This window comes from Poecilia reticulata, chromosome 22 (genome assembly GCF_904066995.2).
Source record: "Poecilia reticulata chromosome 22, P_reticulata-male-v2, whole genome shotgun sequence".
Lineage (NCBI taxonomy): Eukaryota > Metazoa > Chordata > Actinopteri > Cyprinodontiformes > Poeciliidae > Poecilia > Poecilia reticulata.
The window spans coordinates 16,971,498-16,993,306 of record NC_088851.1 but is presented as its reverse complement, the minus strand read 5'-3'; the positions used below and the strand labels follow the sequence as shown (position 1 = coordinate 16,993,306).

Here is a 21,809-nt window from a genome sequence, read left to right as displayed (position 1 = left end):
ATCAGCCTGAAACAACATTCAAGAGCGAGAGCAAAAATGATTACGGCTATTTTTCTGCTTCTAAAATAATATCCAAAAGCAGTTTTTGTTTCTAATGTGTTACGTTTTTACAAAAGTGTTTTCTAATCTATTTTAAACAGAATTTCTACATTCTGAATTTTCATAGGACAACCTGACCAACTGCAGGCCCATGCGACTGTAAAAGGTGACCATTAGAATGGAAAAAAGATGTGTATAGCACATCGCCTGCATCAGTATATGTTTTTAACACCAAGTGGTGTGTGCAGCTGTGTGAGTTTGTGTGTGCTTGAAGCCTATCTTAATAGGTCCATTTGTAGCAGGGCCTGTTCTAGTGCCGTGTCCTTCAGATTGGATTCTATCTCAGCAATCCCCCTGACCTTTAGCTCAAAGTGACTACAAGAAAAGACCTGAGCTCTGCCACAAGATCCTCACAAGCACATACACACACAACCGCGAGGAAAGTCTTCATTATATATATAAAAAAATGATATAAACGCACTCAGAGACTCAGAGGAAAATTAATATGCACACATTTACTTTACTCGACACACTCCTCTGCATTTGTACGGGCTTTCCCTCAGGGATGATGTCAGATGGAGCTAACATTGCCAGGGTTTTTGCTTTTATTCTCCTACACAAGCCAATCAAATCAAAGCCCGTCTTCACTTCACACATGTTTTGCAAGTCCCTGTCACCAGAAGCCCTACCACCCGTTCTCTTCAACTTGCTTTGGCATACCGTTATAACTAGTGTACACCCACATGATTTTTGCTAAAGCGCTGAGGGACGATGGCAGTGTTTTGGCGAGCGTGACTTTGACTGTGACATTTTTTTGGGGGGGGTACTGTCTGTTTTCTCTTTTGGTCTGTGAAGTCTGAATCCAGGAACAAATGTAGCGGCATTTCCTAACAAATGGCAGCTAAATGAGGCCCCTAGGGTGCCGCGTAGCTAACTATCGCTGCCCCCCCCACCCCACACCTTTATTTTTGAGCCATTATGATTGTCCTAACCGTTCCAAAAACACCTCTCATTCTTGTTCATTTGCATTTGAATTGCAGCTCCGCAGTACAAAAACAAACATAAATCAAAAAATGGGGGGAAGAAAAGAAGGGAAAAAAAAAAACTGGCAAATTCTGGCCGAGCAATTAGCGAATGTCAGTCAATGTTAAGGTAAACAAAAAAAAGAGACGCTAAATTAAAAACATTGCATTCATTTTGTCGCACACCCACACCCACACACACGCACACATATTACAAAACTGACACAGTATACAGTTCATATATATTTATTTTTTAGTTTCATCGTTTAGTTTTTGCTTCAAAACTCATCAAGCTTAAGTGCTCGTCTGTGGTGGCCAATCAGAGTGCGGCAGGCCCAGGGTTGCCGTGGCGATACACGGGGACATTTAGAGGACTCCGATAAACTCTGCCATTTAAAAGGTTATGACAATTAACGCGGCTCTCCGCAAATTACCACTGCCAGACCTTTACCCACGGACGTCTCTCTCCCTCTTATCACCTCGCGCCCAGCCTCGCTCCCTCTCTCTGCCTCCTCCTCACTATCTCGCCATATGCCCTCCATTTCCACAGCCTGTCCTCCTTTACTCCCCCCTCTGCTGCCCCCAGCCCACCCGACCCTCCCTACACCCCCTTACACCCAGCAGCACTTTTATTATCCTGTTAATTAACAGACTTCTTCACTTAATATTCAAATGCTGACCAATTAATGACATTGAACTTTGGGCACTCCCCCTCCACACACACCCACCTACAAACCTTTGTTTCAGTTCCCAAATCACACACACACACACGCACACGCATGCTAATACACTGCTTCCTGTCTCTCATTTCCTTCATTTCGTCCCCTCAGCCTTCCCTGCCATTGCCAAGGTGAGCTCCCATTTCTGCGTGATTGAAAGAGAGTGTGAGTGTGTGTGTGATGAGGGGTAGCCAGGGGTGGCTGAAGCAGCAGAGCAAGTATACGACGAGGGGGTAATAAAGCCAGAGGGGTGGGTCGAAGTAAGGCACGATGGCCTTTTAATTAACCTGGTGTGATTAAAAGCGGGGGTGTGTGGTGGGTGGGTGCAAGGGCAAGGGAACGGGACCTGCTGCTACAGCCGGTTGGGGGGCTGAGAGGTGACAGACAGGAAATGGGAAATAACACGAGAAGTAATGAACATTACAAAACGTGGACATGTGGGCATTCTGTAGGTTTTATGCAATTTTTAATAATTACAATAACAAAAATTTTAAAAACCGAGATCAATTACATTATCGCACAACAGCACAACAATTCAATATAATGATTAAAACTGTATTTAGTAAATGAAAAAAATCTGATAAAAGAAATTATTAGATATATTAAATGAAAACTGATCATTATTGTTCCAATGTTTCTTCTCTATTCATGGATAATGGCTTTCTTGTGGTTTGCTGGAGTCAGGAAACCATTTATGAGGCTTTCAAACACTTTCCAGGATGATGGTTGTCAATTACTTGATGTTTATTATGTGAAGCTTTTACAAATCTTTTGGCCCATTTCATGTTGTCAGACAGGTGCTTTTATTAGCAAATGATTTTGTGGGTCTATAGGTCAGGCGTTTTTTCAACCGAGGGTGTGTCCAATAAAGCTGGAAAAAAAATAATGTATATTAACAACATAATAACACAAATTATAAATAATATCAATATTATTTAACAAGGCGGTTTGATTCTGAAGATAAAACTTTAAAGTTAAAACATAATTGTAATGCAAAGGAGAAGGCATTCTACGTTGTGTTTATGAGAGGCGGTACGTGACTGCTGCTATAAATAATAATGTTGATGTGACGTTTATGGTGCAGGGAAACGGAGTTAATGCATTAGTACAGTACAGTAATATTTGTACAAGCAATAACAGCTTGTATAAATACTTTTTCCATGATTTGCCCACATAGTACTAGCCATTCACAGTCTTTAGAGGTTGAATTTTAACTGATGTTAAGCACTCAACAAAAAATGTTGACAAATTAAAATCTTTAACAGTCTTAAATAATTAGTCGCTTATTAGTCATGTTTTTTTGTTTTTTTTCATTTTAAATTCATAGTTAACAGGACCAAAACCAATCAGTGGCTTACTGAAAAGCAGACTCTGCCAAACCGATTCTGAGCTTGGTAAAACACAGCAAGGCTTTTTGAAGAAAGAGTGACATTACTAAAAACACACAAAAAAATTTTGAGATGAAAAATTTGCGACTGAAAGTTTTTTAGCTTTTTTTTTTTAACAAACGTGTAAGACCGTTCTTATTTTTCAGATGTACTTACACACAGACAAAACTCATATTGTTGTCTCTGTTTTATCAAAATATGATATTTAATTTATTGTTGAGCACGCCAAAAAAGCTAAAAGAAGTACTAATCAAATAAATGGCCCATGAGTACTTTCAACCAAAATGTTTGAAAACGACTGCTTTTCCACAGGTGAAAAAATTGACTTCTTATCAACCTGTAAAACTCACTGGGTATGAATGGAGTTTCACCAATAAACTTGACTTGACTGGTTTTCTTGTCAACTGACACCAGATAAAAAAAAAACATTGCTGCACGTCATCCCAGTAAATCAGCTTCTATCTGTGCAAGTCCCTGTAAAGTGAGCATGTCCCCTCCAATCAGCTCAGAGTTCATCTATGCTAAAGCACCAGTCCCCAGGGCCCACTCTCAGACAGGAAGAGGAAATGGTAAAAGTCAATAGAGCAATTGGGATCGGTTTCACACAGAGGAAAGTGAAAAAAGGACTTTGAAAAAAAAAAGCTCACTGCTTTTTTTTTTTTTTTCCCCAAAGACCAGCAGTCAAATTTGAGCCTCACTTGAATAGAGCACACGATCTACCACAGATTCTAAAGAACACTAAAACAAAGTGCAGCTAAATTCTGTTTAACGTTATGAGTCTATAAACATCAGTTTAACACACTGTTTCTCAATGAAAATTAAATGGTGTGTGCTCCAAGGGAAAGCTGATCAAAGGCAGAACAACATTATGAGTTTAGGTCTGGCAGATGGCCAGAGTTGCTTTTCACCTGCTCTACTCAGCTGCACAGCCTACTCTGTTACACTTTGCTGTATGCAACCCTGTAAAGCAAATATGCTCCATAAAATATCATCTTCCTCAGATTATGCCCTTCTGACAAATTATTAAATTGTTCTGCTATGAATTAAAGGCTATGAATGAGGAAATTTTATCTGTCATTAGAATGAAGTGTCATTATAATGTCTGTAGCTCATTTGAATCAGCTAAAAATCCAGATACAAAATCTTGGAACTAGAGTGAATCAAAGAGTCACTGACCATAAATTGAGAAAAAAAGAGGTGAAACTTTCCAGGGGCAAGATAAACAACCAGAGGTATTCCAAGATTTCATCCAATACCCAAAAGAACCCAGAAGTAGATTAATGATTTAGTAATAAGAAACAAGCCAAAATGGTCTAAATGGCAGAGTTTCAAGGGCACAACCACTGCTGACTAAAAGGATCACAAAAAACAAACAAACTAGATAATCATATAGATTTTTGGCAAATATTCTGTGGGCTCACAAGACAAACATTTTTTAGAAAGTTTATACAGTTGACTCTGACATAAAACAAGCAACATGAAAATGAACATCACACTTACAGTCATGCACGGTGGTGGCAGTGTAATGATCTGTGGTTGTTCAGGAACTGGATGACCGACTCTAACTGATGGAATCATAAATTCTGCTCTGTACTAGAAAACTCCCAAGGAAAATGTCTCACACTCAGTTTCTGATGTTATACAGCAGGACAATAATCCATTATGCACCAGATAGTCCCAAAAACAAACTAACATTGGCCTAGTCAAAGTCTGGATTTGAATCAAGTTTAGATGCTGTGACCTGACATTAAACATGCTGTTTGTGCTTGATTTACAAAAAAAAGCAAAACAAAAAGTGCAAATCTCTGAAGGTGCACATACTTTTCAGTGGCTCTGTACCTCTTTTATGCTGCCATCAGTATATCTGGTAAATAGTTAGCATTTGTTTTTATGGCCTGGACTTTTGTTTTTTTATTAAGCTGGCTCTAAGGTCAAATATATGCCAATTGGATGGCTTTTGTCCAGTGCATAATGAAGTTTCAACATAATAAATTAGGTCACATACTGTCTAAAGCTATTTACAGACTCATTTTCTTTACCTTTTTCATATCTATTTGTAATAGAGTATGACAACTGTAAGGAGACCCTTTTTTCAAAGCGCTAATTAGAAAACTCTAGTTATTTAAATATAAACTAGAGCCACTCTTTTTCTCAAACACCAGTTCAACGATATCTTCTACTCTCGACTATCATATGCTTTTAAAATTCTCTTCTCCAAAGTGGTGCTACATACATTTTTATTTTCTGTATGAATGCTGATATCTTTGAAAATGTCTTTTTTATCCTGTTTTTCTCCTTGCAATCAGATGAGGTCATGAGAGGGCAACAGGCTCAAAGAAGGAAGGCATTTTTGCTCCATTTCGTTACAAAAACCAGCTAATAGCAGTTGTTGCACAGCAAACTCTGTGTCAAAGGCAGCTGGAATGGTTCCATCAGCGAGAGGATGTCCTCTGGCTGGGGTTAATGGGAGTGGAGTAGGGGGAAAACGAACTGCTGAGAGCGCCGGAAGAACAAAATAAAGAACTTTTCAGCTTGGATTTCTCAGAGTAATGCAGGGTCAGAAAACAGGGGTCAAAACCACAATGACATCGTAATCTGGCGTGCGCTGGCGATTGTGCACGGGTGCGTGCGTGTAATCCGTTCGGTGCGGCTCACATCATGTTTCATTTCAGCACAGAAATCACAGGCAAAGGTCACCGTTTGACCTTTTCACAGCTCAGAATTGCGGCACCACGCCTGCCTGATTAGTGTACGCGCAGACACAAGCCGACACACACGTGTGGATGCTGAAAAAGACGAACACAATCGCTCAGGACTGAAAAATGAAAGTAATAACACAAAGCTCAAAGCATACAAAAAAAAATCATCTTTTTGTAATCTTGCCCAACTCTGCTGTGCGAGTTCAATTTTCAGACATGTTTACCTCTTAGATACAAAATCAAAAACAAGGACTGAGCCTCTTTGTTGTTTAAATTCATTCTGATATCTTCTTAGTATTTATTTCATACTTTAAAACCTTCACTGAACAGAGAATTTGCAAACCTAAAGTCCTAAAGCCATTGCACACACTAACTTATGTGCAAAATGTCACTTTTTAATGGTTGATCAAATGTATTTAGTCATTGATCTAAACTGAGATTGAAGCTTGGATGTAATTTACAGGAAAAATATTCAACGTTTCACCCTTTTTCCAAAGATATTCTTGCCCGTTTCCATTTTCAGAAAGTATTTTCAGTAAGTTTATTATGAAGTGGACTGCTGATTGGTGAGCCAGACCTTTAACGAGTAATGGGAAAGTATAGAAGCTAGAGGCTTATTAGCTGATAAAAATGTGTGAATTTATTGGCTATATTGTGCTGGTGTGCAGATAGAAGCTAGGAGTTCACAGACATCGCCCGCTGCGCTGCTGAAGCACAAAATGCTTTATAGCTGTAACACATACCGCTGGAAGGATTTCTTGATTATAGGTAAAACCAGCAGGATGTAGCAATGATGCAAATGTGCATGTTGATTGAAATATAAAATACTGTGCATGCATTGCAATGAGAAACGACAGGAAGCCTGCTCTGTGGTCACCTCAGAGGTTGGCATAGTAACCAATCAGGAACCTATCAGCACAGGTGAAATGAGACCTGAGCCAATCAGTGCGTTCGGGCTGAACTACCTAGAGTATAAATGTCAACGTGGGTCAATTGCCGCCATATCATCAGCCATGATGAAAACACACCATTACTGTCGGAAAATGTCAATGTGGCCATGGATCCTAGCCTCTCCTTGTTAAAGTGAACAACGTTTGCTCAGTAAGCTGTAAAATATGCATGTGTGTGTGTGTGTGCGTGTGTGTAGGTGTGTGCGTGTGTGTGTGTGTGTGTGTGTGTGTGTGTGTGTGCGTGTCGTAGGTGAGGAAACAAGAGTAAGAGTCACAGCCAGATTGTCTCTGACACTGTATGTAAATTATAAGCTAAGATTTACAGTTTCCTTTCTGTAACTACCTGCCATTGTGCTCAGTGTCTTTCTGTATGGCCGTTTTTTTTCTTAGTGAATATTGCAATTTGAATGAAAAAAGCATTTATCTTGGTAAATTAGAATATGAATGCCTTCGCTATTGTCAGATAGCATCAGCTTGTGCAGATTTTAAACATATCTGCACATAATTTAGATGCATGTCTTTAACACCTGGGATGAAAAAAGACATTTGGAACGATACTTGAACAACAGTGAACTGCAATGACGACGCGTGTTTAATAAAAATGCCTGATCCCTGATATGGAAATTTTTCTACAAAACAAAATTTGTTATAACTTCCTGTGACAAAATCGCAATCAGCTTTATTGACTAAGTTTGTATGCACAGACATTTTTTGTCCGGATCCAAAATAATACATGGTAAAAATGAAATAAATACTTTGTCCTGTTTTGTTGCATACTGATACTATCCACTTGCTTGCAAGCTTTATCATGCATAAAAGGTTTCCTTGCAATCATAAAATAAAAACCTCTTTGTCTTTCTGGAAAGACTGTTGCTGTTCTCCGTTTTGCTTGCTTTCTATTTTCTCTCATTGCAGTCTTTTCTACCTTGTTCTTTTCTTGCTCTTGTTTTGTTTTGCTCTCCTCTACAATGACTCGGTGCTGGGCTGTGGCCCACAGTTCCTCTATGCAGCTTGACATATCCCCCATGCTCAACAGTGGATAAGAAACACATTGGCAGGCTTCACTTAACTCCAAAAAATACAACTCCTTGAACCCCAGCTACAGAATGGAAATGTTCCACAGAAAAGCAGCTGGAAACTTAGAAGGAAATGTCTCAATCCATATCTGCACTCCAGACCCTCTGTTGTTCTGAGAGTTGGCTTTTCATCTGATGGACTTCAGTGCATACAAAATCTCCAACATATGTGGACGTAGTACTGAGACATGTACAGAATAAAAGCCTAATCTATCAAGAGTGATTATATTCATTTTGCTAAGCCTTTAATCTAAACCTTAAACCTTTAAATCTAATGTAACATAGACCTTTTACAGAACATTCAATTCAACAAACAAAAAAGTAAGTAAATTATTACAAATATGAATATGCAATTATCTTCAAAGAAAAATAGTGGAATGTGTTAAGTCAATATATGCAATCTCAAATTTCTAAATAAATTAAACAGGAAGTGCTTTTATTTTGAAGGGGGAGTACTGTGCTAATTGGTGCTTCATACAGCTGGAGAAAACGGTGACCACTCCAACACTTTCTCTTCCGTCTCATTAAAATGCCTTTAAACCACAGCAAAAATCCATCCATCCATCCATCCATCCATCCATCCATCCATCCATCCATCCATCCATCCATCCATCCATCCATCCATATATATCAATATCTGCCTGCCTCCAGCGGTCTATGGGCGAGAGGCGAGGTACACTCTGGATAGGTCACCAGTCCAACACAAAAATATGATGGCAAATATTTGGGAGGCAGGGTACACTCTGGACACACAACACACTTATTTATAGACCTAAAAAACCCCAAGTCAGGGTTTGAACCCAGGAGCTTCTTGCTGCAAGGTGACAGGACTCAAATGTTTTAATACCTTCTACAATTTTTTTTCTTAACAACACAGGAGAGATTTCTTTTGGCAATAAACTGCAGCATGCACCTTTGTCTTTGTAGTGACAGAGTGTTCTGTGTGTGAGTGACACTACCTGCTGCGGAGGTGGTCGAGGCTGCAGGTAGGAACTCTGGGACGGGCCTGTGGGAGTCTGCTGAGGAGGACTGAAGTACGGAGGGGTTCCCTGCTGCCCGCCTTGCTGCTCTCTGCTGAACCCTCCCATCGACTGCTGGCCATATGGTGCAACCTGCTGAATTGAAAAAAAAGAAAAAAGAAATCAAACTTATTAGAGGGGAAATGTTGATACAACTGCTACTCAGTTCTAATCATTCATGTTAAACAGCTTGTATTTGCATTAACTTCTTCACAACTCTAAGAATCCGACAAGACAGGGAGGAGTAGGAGCTGATGGAGTTGTGCTGTGGTCAAAAGTCTCACAAAAGGAGTCTCTAACTTGCTGAGGAATGCTTTTGGCATGGAGATAAGAAGCAGAAACGTTGCCCAAAGCCACACAAAAACTACGCAAATAATATTTTCTAATATCACCAATTGTCCCTGAGTTGCAGACTCTAAAAGGGGGAAGGCAAACACCAGCCTCCGATCAGCCCTCCGCCTAATGAATTCCTGCTGAAGACACCTCTAGCTTTATGTCCTCCAGTTTGCCAAATGCATCCACCTCTTTACATTATCTCTGACTCGGTCAACTCACAGATGAGTTCAGAAGTGCTAGATATTACTGCAGGTCCATCCCAGGCCGTAACCTTAACGAGGGACACGTGGATGATTGGTAGCATTCCGGGACAGAACAGAAAAGAAAAAAAAACTAATTCATAGGGGTGAAGCCGTGCCAAGCGGCAATGCTATATTACACGGTGGTTTTGAGGGAAAACGCGAACAAGGAGTGCATGTAACAAGCTGGCACAAATACAAATGTAGACTTAATCCCTTCATGTTGTTTGTTATGACTACAGACAGCGCCAGGTGTTCTAACTGCTGCGTGGATTTCCTTATTCACACAGAGACAGCCACACATTTACACAAACAGCCAGGAACAGATTATTAAACAACATTTACGACTAGCGACAGCACTTTTAATGTCATATTTCCTTCTCATCATGTCATGTTGCTCTGCCACAAACTCGTTAAATCTGCACCAGGCCATAATTTGGGGCATCTGTCAAGCTTGTCGTTCACTTCCAAAGCCTTACTTTAAGATGTCGTCTTAAATCTTCCTTAGCAAAGTAAAACTCTTAAACTTAGCATGATTTATATCTCGAATGATGGCGTTACTGGGCCCTCTGACATGACGTAATTACCACACTATACAGCTTTGTCAGATAAGAGCAATGCAGCCGGAGCAGAGGCTTTATGAGAGAGAAACCCCTCTAACATAAAAGGCATGATGAAACTCAAGGCTTGTGGAGAACATAGTGAAATCTGATCTGGTGGCAGCAGAGTAGCAGTGGATATTACTACGTCTGAAACAGGTTTTGAAGAGAGCCTTCCATTGAGTGGGCTGTAAGAAAAGAAATATTCTCTCAATGTGTTTGACTTTCTCAATAGCAGTGATTGGACAGTGTTGAATACTTTTCACTTCAGTGGGAATTTGATTAGCGAAGACAGGTTTGTGGGCATGTGTGTGAGCAGAGCTTACAGTGAGAGAGCGTGTCATTAGGCCGATGAGATGGACAGACAGGATGAGATCAGTCCGGCTAGCAGAGAGGTTAATAGCATGGCCCTGCTCATGCCAACAGCACCACTGGATTCATTACCAGCAGCCAGAACTGCACACACACACACACACACACCCACACACGCACACACACGCACACACACACCCCCCACACACACACACACACGCACCCCCCCCCCCCCCCACACACACACACACGCACACACACACACACACACACACGCACACACACTAAGCTACTATTTGATGCTTTAATACTTGAATGAATGCAGAAAGATAAACCATTGCTCACTCGCTCTCTCACATATGCGTTTTATTAGGCCTGCAACGAAGCTTCTCCAGTGAAAGTGAAGCAGCCTTGTCCAGTTATTAGTGTTGACAGTCTGGTGTAACACGGTGAGCTTCAACAGGAACACCGCTGTTCTCAGATTGTTGAAGATTAGGCAATCAAGACCAGAAATCCATTGGAGGGTTCCTCTTTTCAGACGCATGCAGATACAAGAATCTCCTAGTCACAGACTAGGACTAATCAGAAGACCACCACAAAAAAGAGAAAGAAATGTGACTTAACGCTGAATAAATTTAGGGCTACCCTTACCAATTAACAGCATGAAAAATGGCTGATCAGTTCATAGTCTGAATGCAAATTCTCTGGTATATATTTAAATAAAAAAAACAACCTAACAAATGTGATGTGTCTGTGTCTTTGTTTCTCGCCCTTGTGAGACAATAGTTTATGGAAGTGTCTTTCACTCCAGTTACATCTGCAAGTCTTTTTTCTTCCAGCTTTTCAGAAACTGAAAATTTTCCTATGTTTTGCGAAATAACTCAAGCTTAGTCAGCTTGGGTCAAAGGCATCTGTGAAGAGATATATTTAGTTCTGAATGGGATATTCTGAGTCATGAATATGCTTTGGTCTGAACCATTCCATTATAGCTGTGGCTGTATGTTTGAGACTGATGGAAGGTGAACATCTGTACCAGTCATGTCTTGTGTAGCTTTTAACATATTTTCTTCCAACACGCCTCGATTTTCAGCTCCATCACTATCAACATGATTTCTGAATGTAATGAGTCACACTGGATTTTAAACAAGTGTTGTAAATTGTGTACAATGCGCATGCAAATAACCCCAATTTGTACTTACATTATTTTTTTGAACCAATATTTAAGTGTTCTTAATCTTCACAGTTATGTGGTGCTTTGTTTTGGTCTATCCCATGAAATCCAATTACAACACTCTGAAGTGTGACTATGATATGACAACACAGAGTGTTAATGATTTTCCAACGCAGTGAATTTTGGGCCATTAATTCAAGGATAGCTTTTTTGACTCATCGTCAAATGTAATAACTAGCAGCAGACTTTGGGCATGATCTCTTTCAGATCTAGTAGCAATTCATTGTGTAACCACTATTTTTCTCTAAACTGTTCATTAGAGCATCTAAAGCATGTATGTCATTGTTGCATTCCAACGGCATGGGTTGCAAAAATGTAACCATAGCATGCAGACAATCAAGTAAGACAGTCACAAATATGAAAAGATAGAAATACCAACCCCCTGCCATTCAGTCAAATAAGCACACAGGCAGAAGGTAGACCGGAGGTCTAACGAGTAGCAACCTGCCGAAGTGGCTTTGGGTGGGAAGAAAGAGTTATTCAGACGCAGCTTCTGTTTGATCGCTAGGGCAGACTGCATAAATGCACTGTACCTGCTGAGCACACACCAACTCAATGAAACCTGATGCTCTTTGACTGGGAATATGTTTAGCGATAAACAGACTTGCTGTGCTGCTGGCTGCACCAATAAAATAACCGCTGGAAGGAGAAAATAAGACCATTTTCTGCCTTTTGCTTTCACTCAGGTGCGGAGAAGCAGACTAAATAACAGTGTGATTTATCCAGAGTGTCTTGGCAGGCACATGGTGTCAAATAAACGTCTGTAATGAAACGGCAACAGATGTGAAATGCTGTGGGGAGAAATGACGCAGGATAGACGTCCTGCGAAGCAAATAATTCGCCATAAACTGCCGCAGCAGTGTGATGAAAACAAAAGCCTTGGTGGTATATTAAGACCCGAAAAGCACAACAAACTGAGAATAACTCAATCAAAAATCTATCAAAACAAGAATTGTATGAAAAGGCAGGGAATAAAGTTTCTCTTTTGCATTAAATTGCCATGCTAACTCTCATTCAAGCAGACGGTGCATGTGAAGTACATGCAGAGGTGCAAGTCCCTTAAATCAGCCGTTAAAAAAGCCTTGCACAGAACAAGGCACCGCTTGTAATTCAATTGGGACGATGAAGAACGGACAGAAATCTTCATAATTCTGTCAAAGTACCGATGCGCTTGACTGGTGAGTGGGGCCAGAGGTTGGCCCCGTTTTGAGTGACAGATGGGCTCAGCCAACCAGAGCACTAACCAGTGCCATCACACTGACCCCTGAACACATTCACACCCACATCCTGACAGGCTTGACAGGCACACACATCAGCGATGCATAGCTTTTAACATTTACATGCCAGCAAGGCAACTGGTAAAAATAAGTGCTATTTTATCAAAAAAAAAAAGTATTCACATCCTTAAATCTTTTTCACATTTTTTCACAATGCCAGAGAAAAATGTTGACGTGTTTTACTTTGATTCACTTGACAGACCAGCACAAAGCAGTGCGTATTTGTAGAATGAAAGAAAAGGATTTGCCGTTTCGAGCAAGTGTCGCGTACCTTTGTATTCAACCCTTCTGGTCAATATTCTGTAGAATCACCTTTTGTTAAAACGGTAATAAGTCATACATGTATATATATCTTCTATATATAAGAAACACAGAGCATGTTTCTACCAGATTTGCACATCTAAAATTTTTAATTAATGTAAGGTCAGTAAAAAGAGTTTGGAAACGGTCTGAACACTGTTTAAATCTTGCCACAGATTCTCAATTGGATTTAGGTCTGGACTTAACCTGGGCCATTACAACACATGGATGTGCTGTGACTGAAAGCCCTTCATTAAGCAACTATGTGTATATTTTGGATCAGTGTCCTGCTGGAAAAACTTCCACCTCAGTCTCAAGTCTTCTGCTGATTCCAACAGGGTTTTGATGCTGCAACTGTCATGAGTTACTGTGGGGTATTTGGGGACAAAATTTAATACAAAATGCTAATTTTGGTCTCATCTGACCAGAACACCTTCTCATATTTACCTATATGGTTTGTGGCAAACTGTGCTAAACTCCTATTTTCTGGTGATTGAACAGTGAGACATTCACAATGGGGGTTATTATTTTCTAATCTAACTCCGCTTTAAACGTCCCCACAACTTTCTTCTCTCTGACATGTTTGCTGTCTTATTTGGTCTTCATGATGCTGTTTATTCACTGGTGTTCTCTAAGAAATCTTGACAGAACAGATGCATGTATTACTAAGACAAAACTATACCCATTTGTAATTAAGGTTTATTAGGATAAACCTCACACTTTCTTATAAGTCCATGTAGAGAAGCAACCTGAAAAAGCAATATACCTCTAAGATTGAGTGACTTCTATATTTAGTTGGATCACTGTATATAGTAATATTAAAGATACAGGGTGATGTTCACACTCATAATTTGCAAAAAACATTTGATCCTCATTTTTCCACTTCACAATTATGCACTACTTTTCATGTTTCTCTAATTAAATTTCAAGAAAATGCAATTAAGTTTGAGATGGCAACATGTGGAAAAAAGTCAGACGTGTGATTGCTTTTGCAAGACACTATAACATTTTCTTTTAAAGGAACAAATTTCCCTCTGAGCTGCCAGAAATTGAAACAGGGCATGGAAAGCACAAAAGAATCTGGCATTATACTGGCAAGGGAAGATGTTTAGAGAGACAGAGATGGACAGATAGGCATGAAGAAAGATAGAGAACGGGTGTTACATACTGAGATACTTAAAGGAAGAGATAAGGCGATGTTTCGCACGATAAAGACAGAGAGGGAGAGATGGATAAAGACATCGAAGCAAAAAGATTTGTGGAGAGAACAGAGCGACACAGACAAGATATAAAAGATGAGTTTTGGATGAAGAAAATAGATCACAATACAGTGATAAGCAACTGAGAAACAGTCCTATATCATATTCACTCATTTCTATATTGAATTGAGAAAAAAAAACTGCACGTAGCTGGTTACGCATTTCTCTTTTTCCACTACTTTTGCCATGATACAATGCTTCAAATAATTTTAAAATACATCTACCCAAGCACATTTAAAGCAAGCAGCATTAAAACAATCCAAGTTGTAGACAGGCAGCATCTGAAACGGAGGCTTTTTCTCTCCACATTAAAAATTTCCAGCAGCTGATAAATCCGAGCGCAGACTTAACAACAGATATCAAAGAGGACGTTTCAGTAAAGGGAACGCAGCGGGTGAAAGGTAAGACAGGAGTGGCAGTGTTGACAGATGTGTCAGTCATGGGAATTAAAAAGTGTACCACTATCAAAATAACTCCTGACAACAGTGGCAGCTGGCTCACCTTTTTTCTCTCTAAAGCTTCTTCACTGCAAGAGGTTGAGGCATTTAAATAACACAAAAGTGACAATTTTTAGTTGACCTGCCGTGTTTGCTGTGCTCTCGCTGTGTCACATGTAACGCCTAAAAGATTCTGACTGTGGAAAAAAAAAAGAACAGAAATCTTAAAAAGCCGTAGATATTGACAGAGGTATTTTGTAAGTAAACAGTAAATTGAGAATTGTATAATTTCTGCAAAAAACCCAACATTTCTATAAAATTTCAAAATTGTATACATATTAACTATGCATTTATTGTTATTACAATAGACGTGCAAGTGCTTTTTAACAAGAACCAAAAATGTTGTGTTTGTGTTTTGTTGGTGGAAAAGGCTTCATCAAAGGGAATGCGCCAAACCACAACCGCTTATAACAGAATAACAGCAAAGGATGGCCATCAATTTTAAACCACTTAAACATATGAGAAGGTAAAAATAGACACCAGACAGTAAAATTATACACAGAGAATACTCAGGTCACAGACTAAGACTGTACAGACTGTGGGTGGCCGTTTGTGCCTCTAAAAAATGTAATTGACTTATTTTTCCAAATATATCATTGAAGACTTGTTACACCTCACAGTCTCTTTCCAGCATTAACAGAAGATTAATATATATATATATATATATATATATATATATATATATATATATATATATATATATATATATATATATATATAAAACGAGACATGTTAAGGTAACTTTTTATTGCCATTGCAAACACATTGAATCTTCTGTTAATGCTGGAAATTGTCTATATATATATATATATATATATATATATATATATACATTAATAAAAGATTTGAAATAAGCAGCAACAAATAATTATTTTTTTTTGCTGGATATTTGGGTGCTGCTTTCATTTGGGTCAGAAAAAAAATGAAACAACTAAAAGCAGATTCAGTAGTTTTTAGATGCAGTGATGAGATCATTGCATCACAGCCAAAACCCTGCACACTTATAAATTGTAAACGAAGGTGAGTCCCATAATGACACGTGAAGCGCCAGGGGACGGGGTCAGCTTCAACAGGCTCATGATTAAACATAAGGAAGAGAAATAAGGGATGCATCATTGTTCTTGTCATCCGCTCGTATCTCTTCCCCCAAGGTGAAGGCGATTCCCCGTCCCTCTCTGTCTTTCATCTCTCTCACCTCCCCCACTTCCCCTTCTCATACATCGGAGGCCCTTGGCACCATCAGGAATGAGCTGCCCTTGGAGGAGTGAAGGAGTGAGGGACAGGAGGAGCGATGTGCAGCACTGTGAATCCCGACATGCGAGCCACCTAAAGGACGGCCTGCTCTGTGAGGCCAAAACTTAATAAACAGGCACACTTCCAGATAACAGCAAGGTGAGAAATAAAAGGTTGTGCATGCAATCGTAGACAATTTACCTTTTTGAATAAAGAAGAGTGTGCTTCATATACTGCTGGTGTTTATTCTCAAATGAAAACACACGGCCGTCTATTCAGCAATTGTGACTTATTGACATGTTGGGAACTTCAAATAAGACAGACAGAGCAAGAGTGAGCAGATAGTGTGGCTGTAAACTGACACAAAGACATATCTGATACCTACATGTACTTTTTTTCATTGTAGATTACTTTCTGAACCCTGAAAAACAAGCTTTCCCTTCTCTTATTCTCAGTTTCTTCTGCATAAGCTAATGAAACAAAAAGCAGCTTCTTGTTGCTGTTGTTTCAGACTGAGCCATGATGGAAACATTTGCAGAAGCAGAAAAGGTTAATGTGGTCTGTTATGTGTGTGTGCATGCATGCGTGTGTGTGTGCGTGTGTAAAAAGCCATTTATTTTTGTTTTTTCTTTATTTTTGTGAGTGGCTCTGGGCTCTGTGCCACCAGCTCTAAATGTTTTTCCCCTACTAAACTCCTGACCCCAATCTGAGGCCAAGCAAGACAGCAGAGAGAGGAAATCGAGAAAGAAAGGCAACAGGTTGGAAAAAAAGGCAAATGTGATTCGGTGACGGGGTCAAAAATGGCTGCGGAGGAGAAAAAAAAAAGAGTGGGTGACATGAAAGTGGTCCAGCTGTCGATACAAATAACCAATCACTTAAGATGTCTAAACAAGTCATTTCTCAGCGTTCATAGCAGACATTTCATACAGGAACCTAAAGCAAACCACATTCACTCTTGACAGATAGAAAATAATCATTATCAAGAATAGAGGGCTTGCGATCCATGTAAACATCACAATGGAGCACTAAAACACCTATCAGATCAATCATTTCTGCACGCTGCAGCTCGACTCATTTTTTTTTTTTTTTTTACCGCTTGCTGTGATGACAAGCTCCAGGTTGTGTAGGAGTCATGTCAATTACACCTTAAGCGGGGAAAAGGGAAGAGGGGAGGGAGTTGGAGCGGACTTTTTCACCATCAGTGGCCACTGTCAGTTCAGAAGATTATGTTTGCATTTTAGGTCTCCTGCCGTGAAACCGTCTCCAGATGGATGCTGATGTGATGAGGTGCTGCAGTTTGGACCGAAAGTGACCTGTGAACTGTTATGTTCTGTGAAATAGATGAAACAGGGGCTAGTGATAAACAGGGAGGTATAGCCAGTTCTTAAAATGTGACAATTTTTTATTTTTTTTTTGGAAGGGAAATATTATTTTGGAGTGATTTCCCACATGGCTGATTTTCAGTCTGATTGATCAGTGAAGAGGTTGCACTGACAACACATTACTTGGATGTATGCAATATTACTGTATGCAGAATGAAACAGAGAGCAAGCACTAGAGATTTAAGAAGTTATTTGGAAAAAAAAATCATAAGACATGTAGAGATGACTAAATAACATTCCTTATACTCATGCATTCACTCTTTGTTGAAGATTCATTCCTCTTGCCAGGGTTAGAGGCTGAAACAGCAGAGGAGTCCTCCCTGTTTAATTCAGCTGATAACTATTCGACCACCTGGGGAGACTCCTGAACCGCGAACAAAGCGCTTAACTTTTAGCTCATAACAGTCAGGCGATTTTTAAGTATGGCGAGAAAATGAAACGGAAGAGGATGCCACAGCAAAAAATGTAAAATCTCTGTTCTAAAACAGTAACAGACTGTAATTTTACACCCTCTGATCCAATATATCCACAAAACATGCAATGGAGTTTGATCAGATTCTACTGAGCCCAGAAAGTAAACCAATAAAACGGGCAAAAGTCTGACGTTAACAATACACAAATGCAATTTGCTTTTGTGAAGGCGAAGATTATGAAGAAAATAGATTTACTTAGTGATTTTTCCCAAGGTGGAATAAGTATGTGAGATGTTGGTTTTTATTATGTCTGGTGTTAAACTGAAAAAAGTAAAAGTGAGGCTTCTCCCTTTGTCTACAAACTAGTCCATAAAGAAATAAATGAATGTAAGGTTCACTCATTGGTTTAATCTTGACAACACCATCCCAGCCCATCTCTGCTCTCTCTGATCTGTTTATAAATGCAGAGGTTCTGTGTCCGTGAAATACAAATGAACAAGCTGAGATGCCAGGTCCCCCTTGACCTAAGTAAGAAAAAAAAAAAATCTATTTCTAATCTGGATGTAAACTGAGAAGAATTTTCAGCGAGCCAATTAGAGCAGCGACTAATCCCCTTCTAACTCAGTAAAGATGCAAAGCATTCTTTTTTTTCCCCTCAGCTCTCTTCTTCGCTCCCTTCGTTTCGCTCCACTTTCATCTCTCGGTGCTTTTATCTTATCAAACAGGCACGTATAGGGCACCGCAAACACAAAGAGCTGAGTTCTGATCTTCGAAAAACACACAGCTTTTGACGTTTTGCATCTCTTACCTAAATTCAACCCCAAATTACATTAAATTCAAACCTTAAATCAGATGCAAAAATGAAGATAGCAGCTATGATCTTAATGCATCAAGAATATACGACAGCAGCAATTGTAAAATATCTGCTACAATGAATACAATCCATGTCTAACTTACTCTAATATTTTGTGGGAACAAGCAATTTATTAATCCACGTGTCTGAGTGTTTTGCCATTCTCTTTATGTATATGGTTGCCCTATGCTTTATAATTGATGGCATCACTTAAACTAGTATATGAATGATGGTTGGGGGTGGGGCTGCGGGGGGGTCTTCCCTTTTTTCCAGATAATGGCCGCAGTGAAACGGCTCTACGTTGTGTTTGATTGGCTGAGGGCCACCTTAAAGCAATAAAGTAATAAAAGTTACAAATGAGAGCCAGCTATTAGAGTCATTGACGTGCGTAAGGCTAGCTTGCTAATTAATTGATCATGAAACTTCATCTATTCTGCAGTGAGAGAGGAACCTTCAATTCATCAGCATTTCACCATCCTTTTTTCTCTTACCCTGTTGTCTTATCGCACAAATTGGTTCATCTGCTTTCACCTAAACCTCTGTTTAGTTGGTGTGTACCATACGAGGTAGAATGAGTTGTAGTGCTAAAGAGGGCACAAGAAAGAAAGGGTGTTAAAAGAGGTGTGAGCAGAGGCTGGAGCGGTCCACTTTGCAGCCTCTTCGCCTCCTCTGTCTCCATCTTTCCTGGCAGAGAAGCTGATTTATCGGGGCTTCCCAGTCATCCGTCTGAGCGAGCAATGCGGGCTGCATTAACCCCAGAGGCAACCCTACCACCCAGGCCCCCTAAGTGCTTCAAAGTCCCCCCCGCCATTCAAGCAACGTTATAAATTGGCCATCCAGCTCTTTAAGCTCAATAGCCCACAAGATGAGGTCTGGTCACACAAGCAGTTTCAACGCCTTTTGTTCAACGACAACCATAGTGTAAGTTTACATCCTTCTCGCATTGGTTGCAACGTTACGCAAACTGGGATCCTTGATAAAGACGTGAAAAATCTCCCGTCCTACCTAAGTGTCATTTTCTTTTAACTTTCCTTTTCAGAAAAGGCTTTTAGAGAAATAAGCCCCGGTGGTGTCAGATTTGCAGAACCTTGCAAAATTGTATTTTATAAATTTTATCACAACTGTTTGGGGTGGAATATTTATTTCTTTTTTGTAGCATTTCATTCCCCACTGAGCAAATATACTCAAATGAAAATTTGGATTTTTTTCCCATCTTTTTCTGCGTGAATTTTTGCTACTGCTACAACAACAACAAAAAAAGTTCTAGCACATTTTTACCATGGCTGTTATTCAACGTGCTAACATTTGATGCTTATTAAATATTTTTTTAACACTTTTTTCTCATTATTATTGTTAAAGAAGCACCTGTAAGGAGGAGCAATGATTATTTAGCTGCTTATCTGACAACCTTTAAAAGAAAGTAAAAGAACTTAAAAAAATAAACAAATGCCTAAAGCATTCTCACTAATAAGAATAATACCATCATAAACCATAACATCCTTGTGTCTACATCTGTTTCAGGGAGCTGAGCTGAACATTGAGCTGAACAGACACTGTAACTGGTCTGGGAAGAGCCCACTGGTTTAAGCATATTACTCTAGTTCCCTTAAAGTTGTGTTGCATGCAAATCCTAAATTGCAGCTTTTACTTTTAAAGATGGTAATCGCCTGTTTTCTCTGGTAATACTGAAGCAACAGACACTCAGTGAAGGTGGAAACTTAAGAAGAATTAATATATTCCCCCCATTTCCTTATAAGTATTGTCTTTATTCTTTCTTTCTTTATTTCTATTGTCAGTGTACTGAAGGAGAAGCAGAAATACAGCATTACCATTAAAAGATAACATAGTGCATGATTGCAGTCCTCTAATCCATGAACAATTATAACAGCAGTTATGCCCTCAATTCAGATTGGCCCAGATCTCAATCACTCTAATTAAGCACCTGTGGAGAAAATACAGAATATTTGCCAAAGAATTGATGCTGTTGCTGCCTGCGTCTGTTCAGGTGAAGGCAGCTCACCTTTCAGCACTCCTGATTTTAATAAAATGTTAATTAAGAGCTCCAGACAGACTGGAGAAACCTAAGCTTTGCAGCCATTTTCTAATTCCTAGATGTTTAAGAGTCAAATTTCTGAACCGACTATGACAGCAAAAAACTAAAAATACATTTTCTTACGTTTACTACATTTCAATTACAAAGCGGTGCAATCTGTGACAGGTCTTTTTTTCTCTCTCTCTCTACAAGAGATACGTTTATATTGTAGGAAAACACAAAGGTGTTATGCATAAAAGACAGTTTGTGTTACTATACCGCTACGTGAGATATATAATTAACGTTGCTGTTGAACCATTCAATTTACACCAAAGCTACTTCACACAGAGTGTCTGTGGCTATTTATGTAAAGAAATAAAAAGCACAGTTGATGGTTGCCTCACATTTGCTCATACTTTCATGCAAAACATCTGAAGCAGTCAAAGATGTTTTGACACGTGAAGCGAATAAAAAGGAAGAAGAGCCATCTTTCAATACTTATTGTTCAGGAATGTACACAGCTGCTGGCCAGCTGAAAAGAAAACAGACGCGCACCAGTCATGCATAACATTATGATCACTGATCATCACATCTCATTTAGACATCTCTATTGACAAAGGAATTCCCAAAATTTTGTTCAGAGATGATTGTGAGGTATGGGGAAAAGTGGAGAAAAACTAGTGATAAGCAAGTCTGTTTTATTTTTTGCCTTGGTAGTGAGCCACGCTAAGTTTGGATTGTAAAGCATAAAATGTGATGTTGCTTAAATAAAAATCCATTAGAGTTGATTTAAATTGACTATTATTGTAATTTTTTGTTATTTTCTGAACAAATTTCTTCAAAAAATAAATGAAAAATGAATAAACACAACCAAATAAACTGAATTTCATATCCAACAAGACAATAGTGTCAGAACTGCTGAACAAAAACACAA

At 39.3% G+C, this 21,809-nt stretch overlaps 1 protein-coding gene across 5 annotated transcripts in view; it reads right to left on the bottom strand.

The window, feature by feature from the left end:
- Window positions 1-21,809, bottom strand: part of LOC103458589 (AT-rich interactive domain-containing protein 1B-like) — a 198,636-nt gene that overhangs the window by 138,129 nt on the left and 38,698 nt on the right. For 4 of the 5 annotated variants that reach the window (XM_017302537.2, XM_017302538.2, XM_008399505.3 and 1 more), the window contains exon 3: window positions 8,853-9,008. In XM_017302537.2, the coding sequence (XP_017158026.1) occupies window positions 8,853-9,008 (156 nt within the window). The remainder of the gene's footprint in view (window positions 1-8,852; window positions 9,009-21,809) is intronic. The other variant, XM_017302536.2, reaches the window with a different exon arrangement.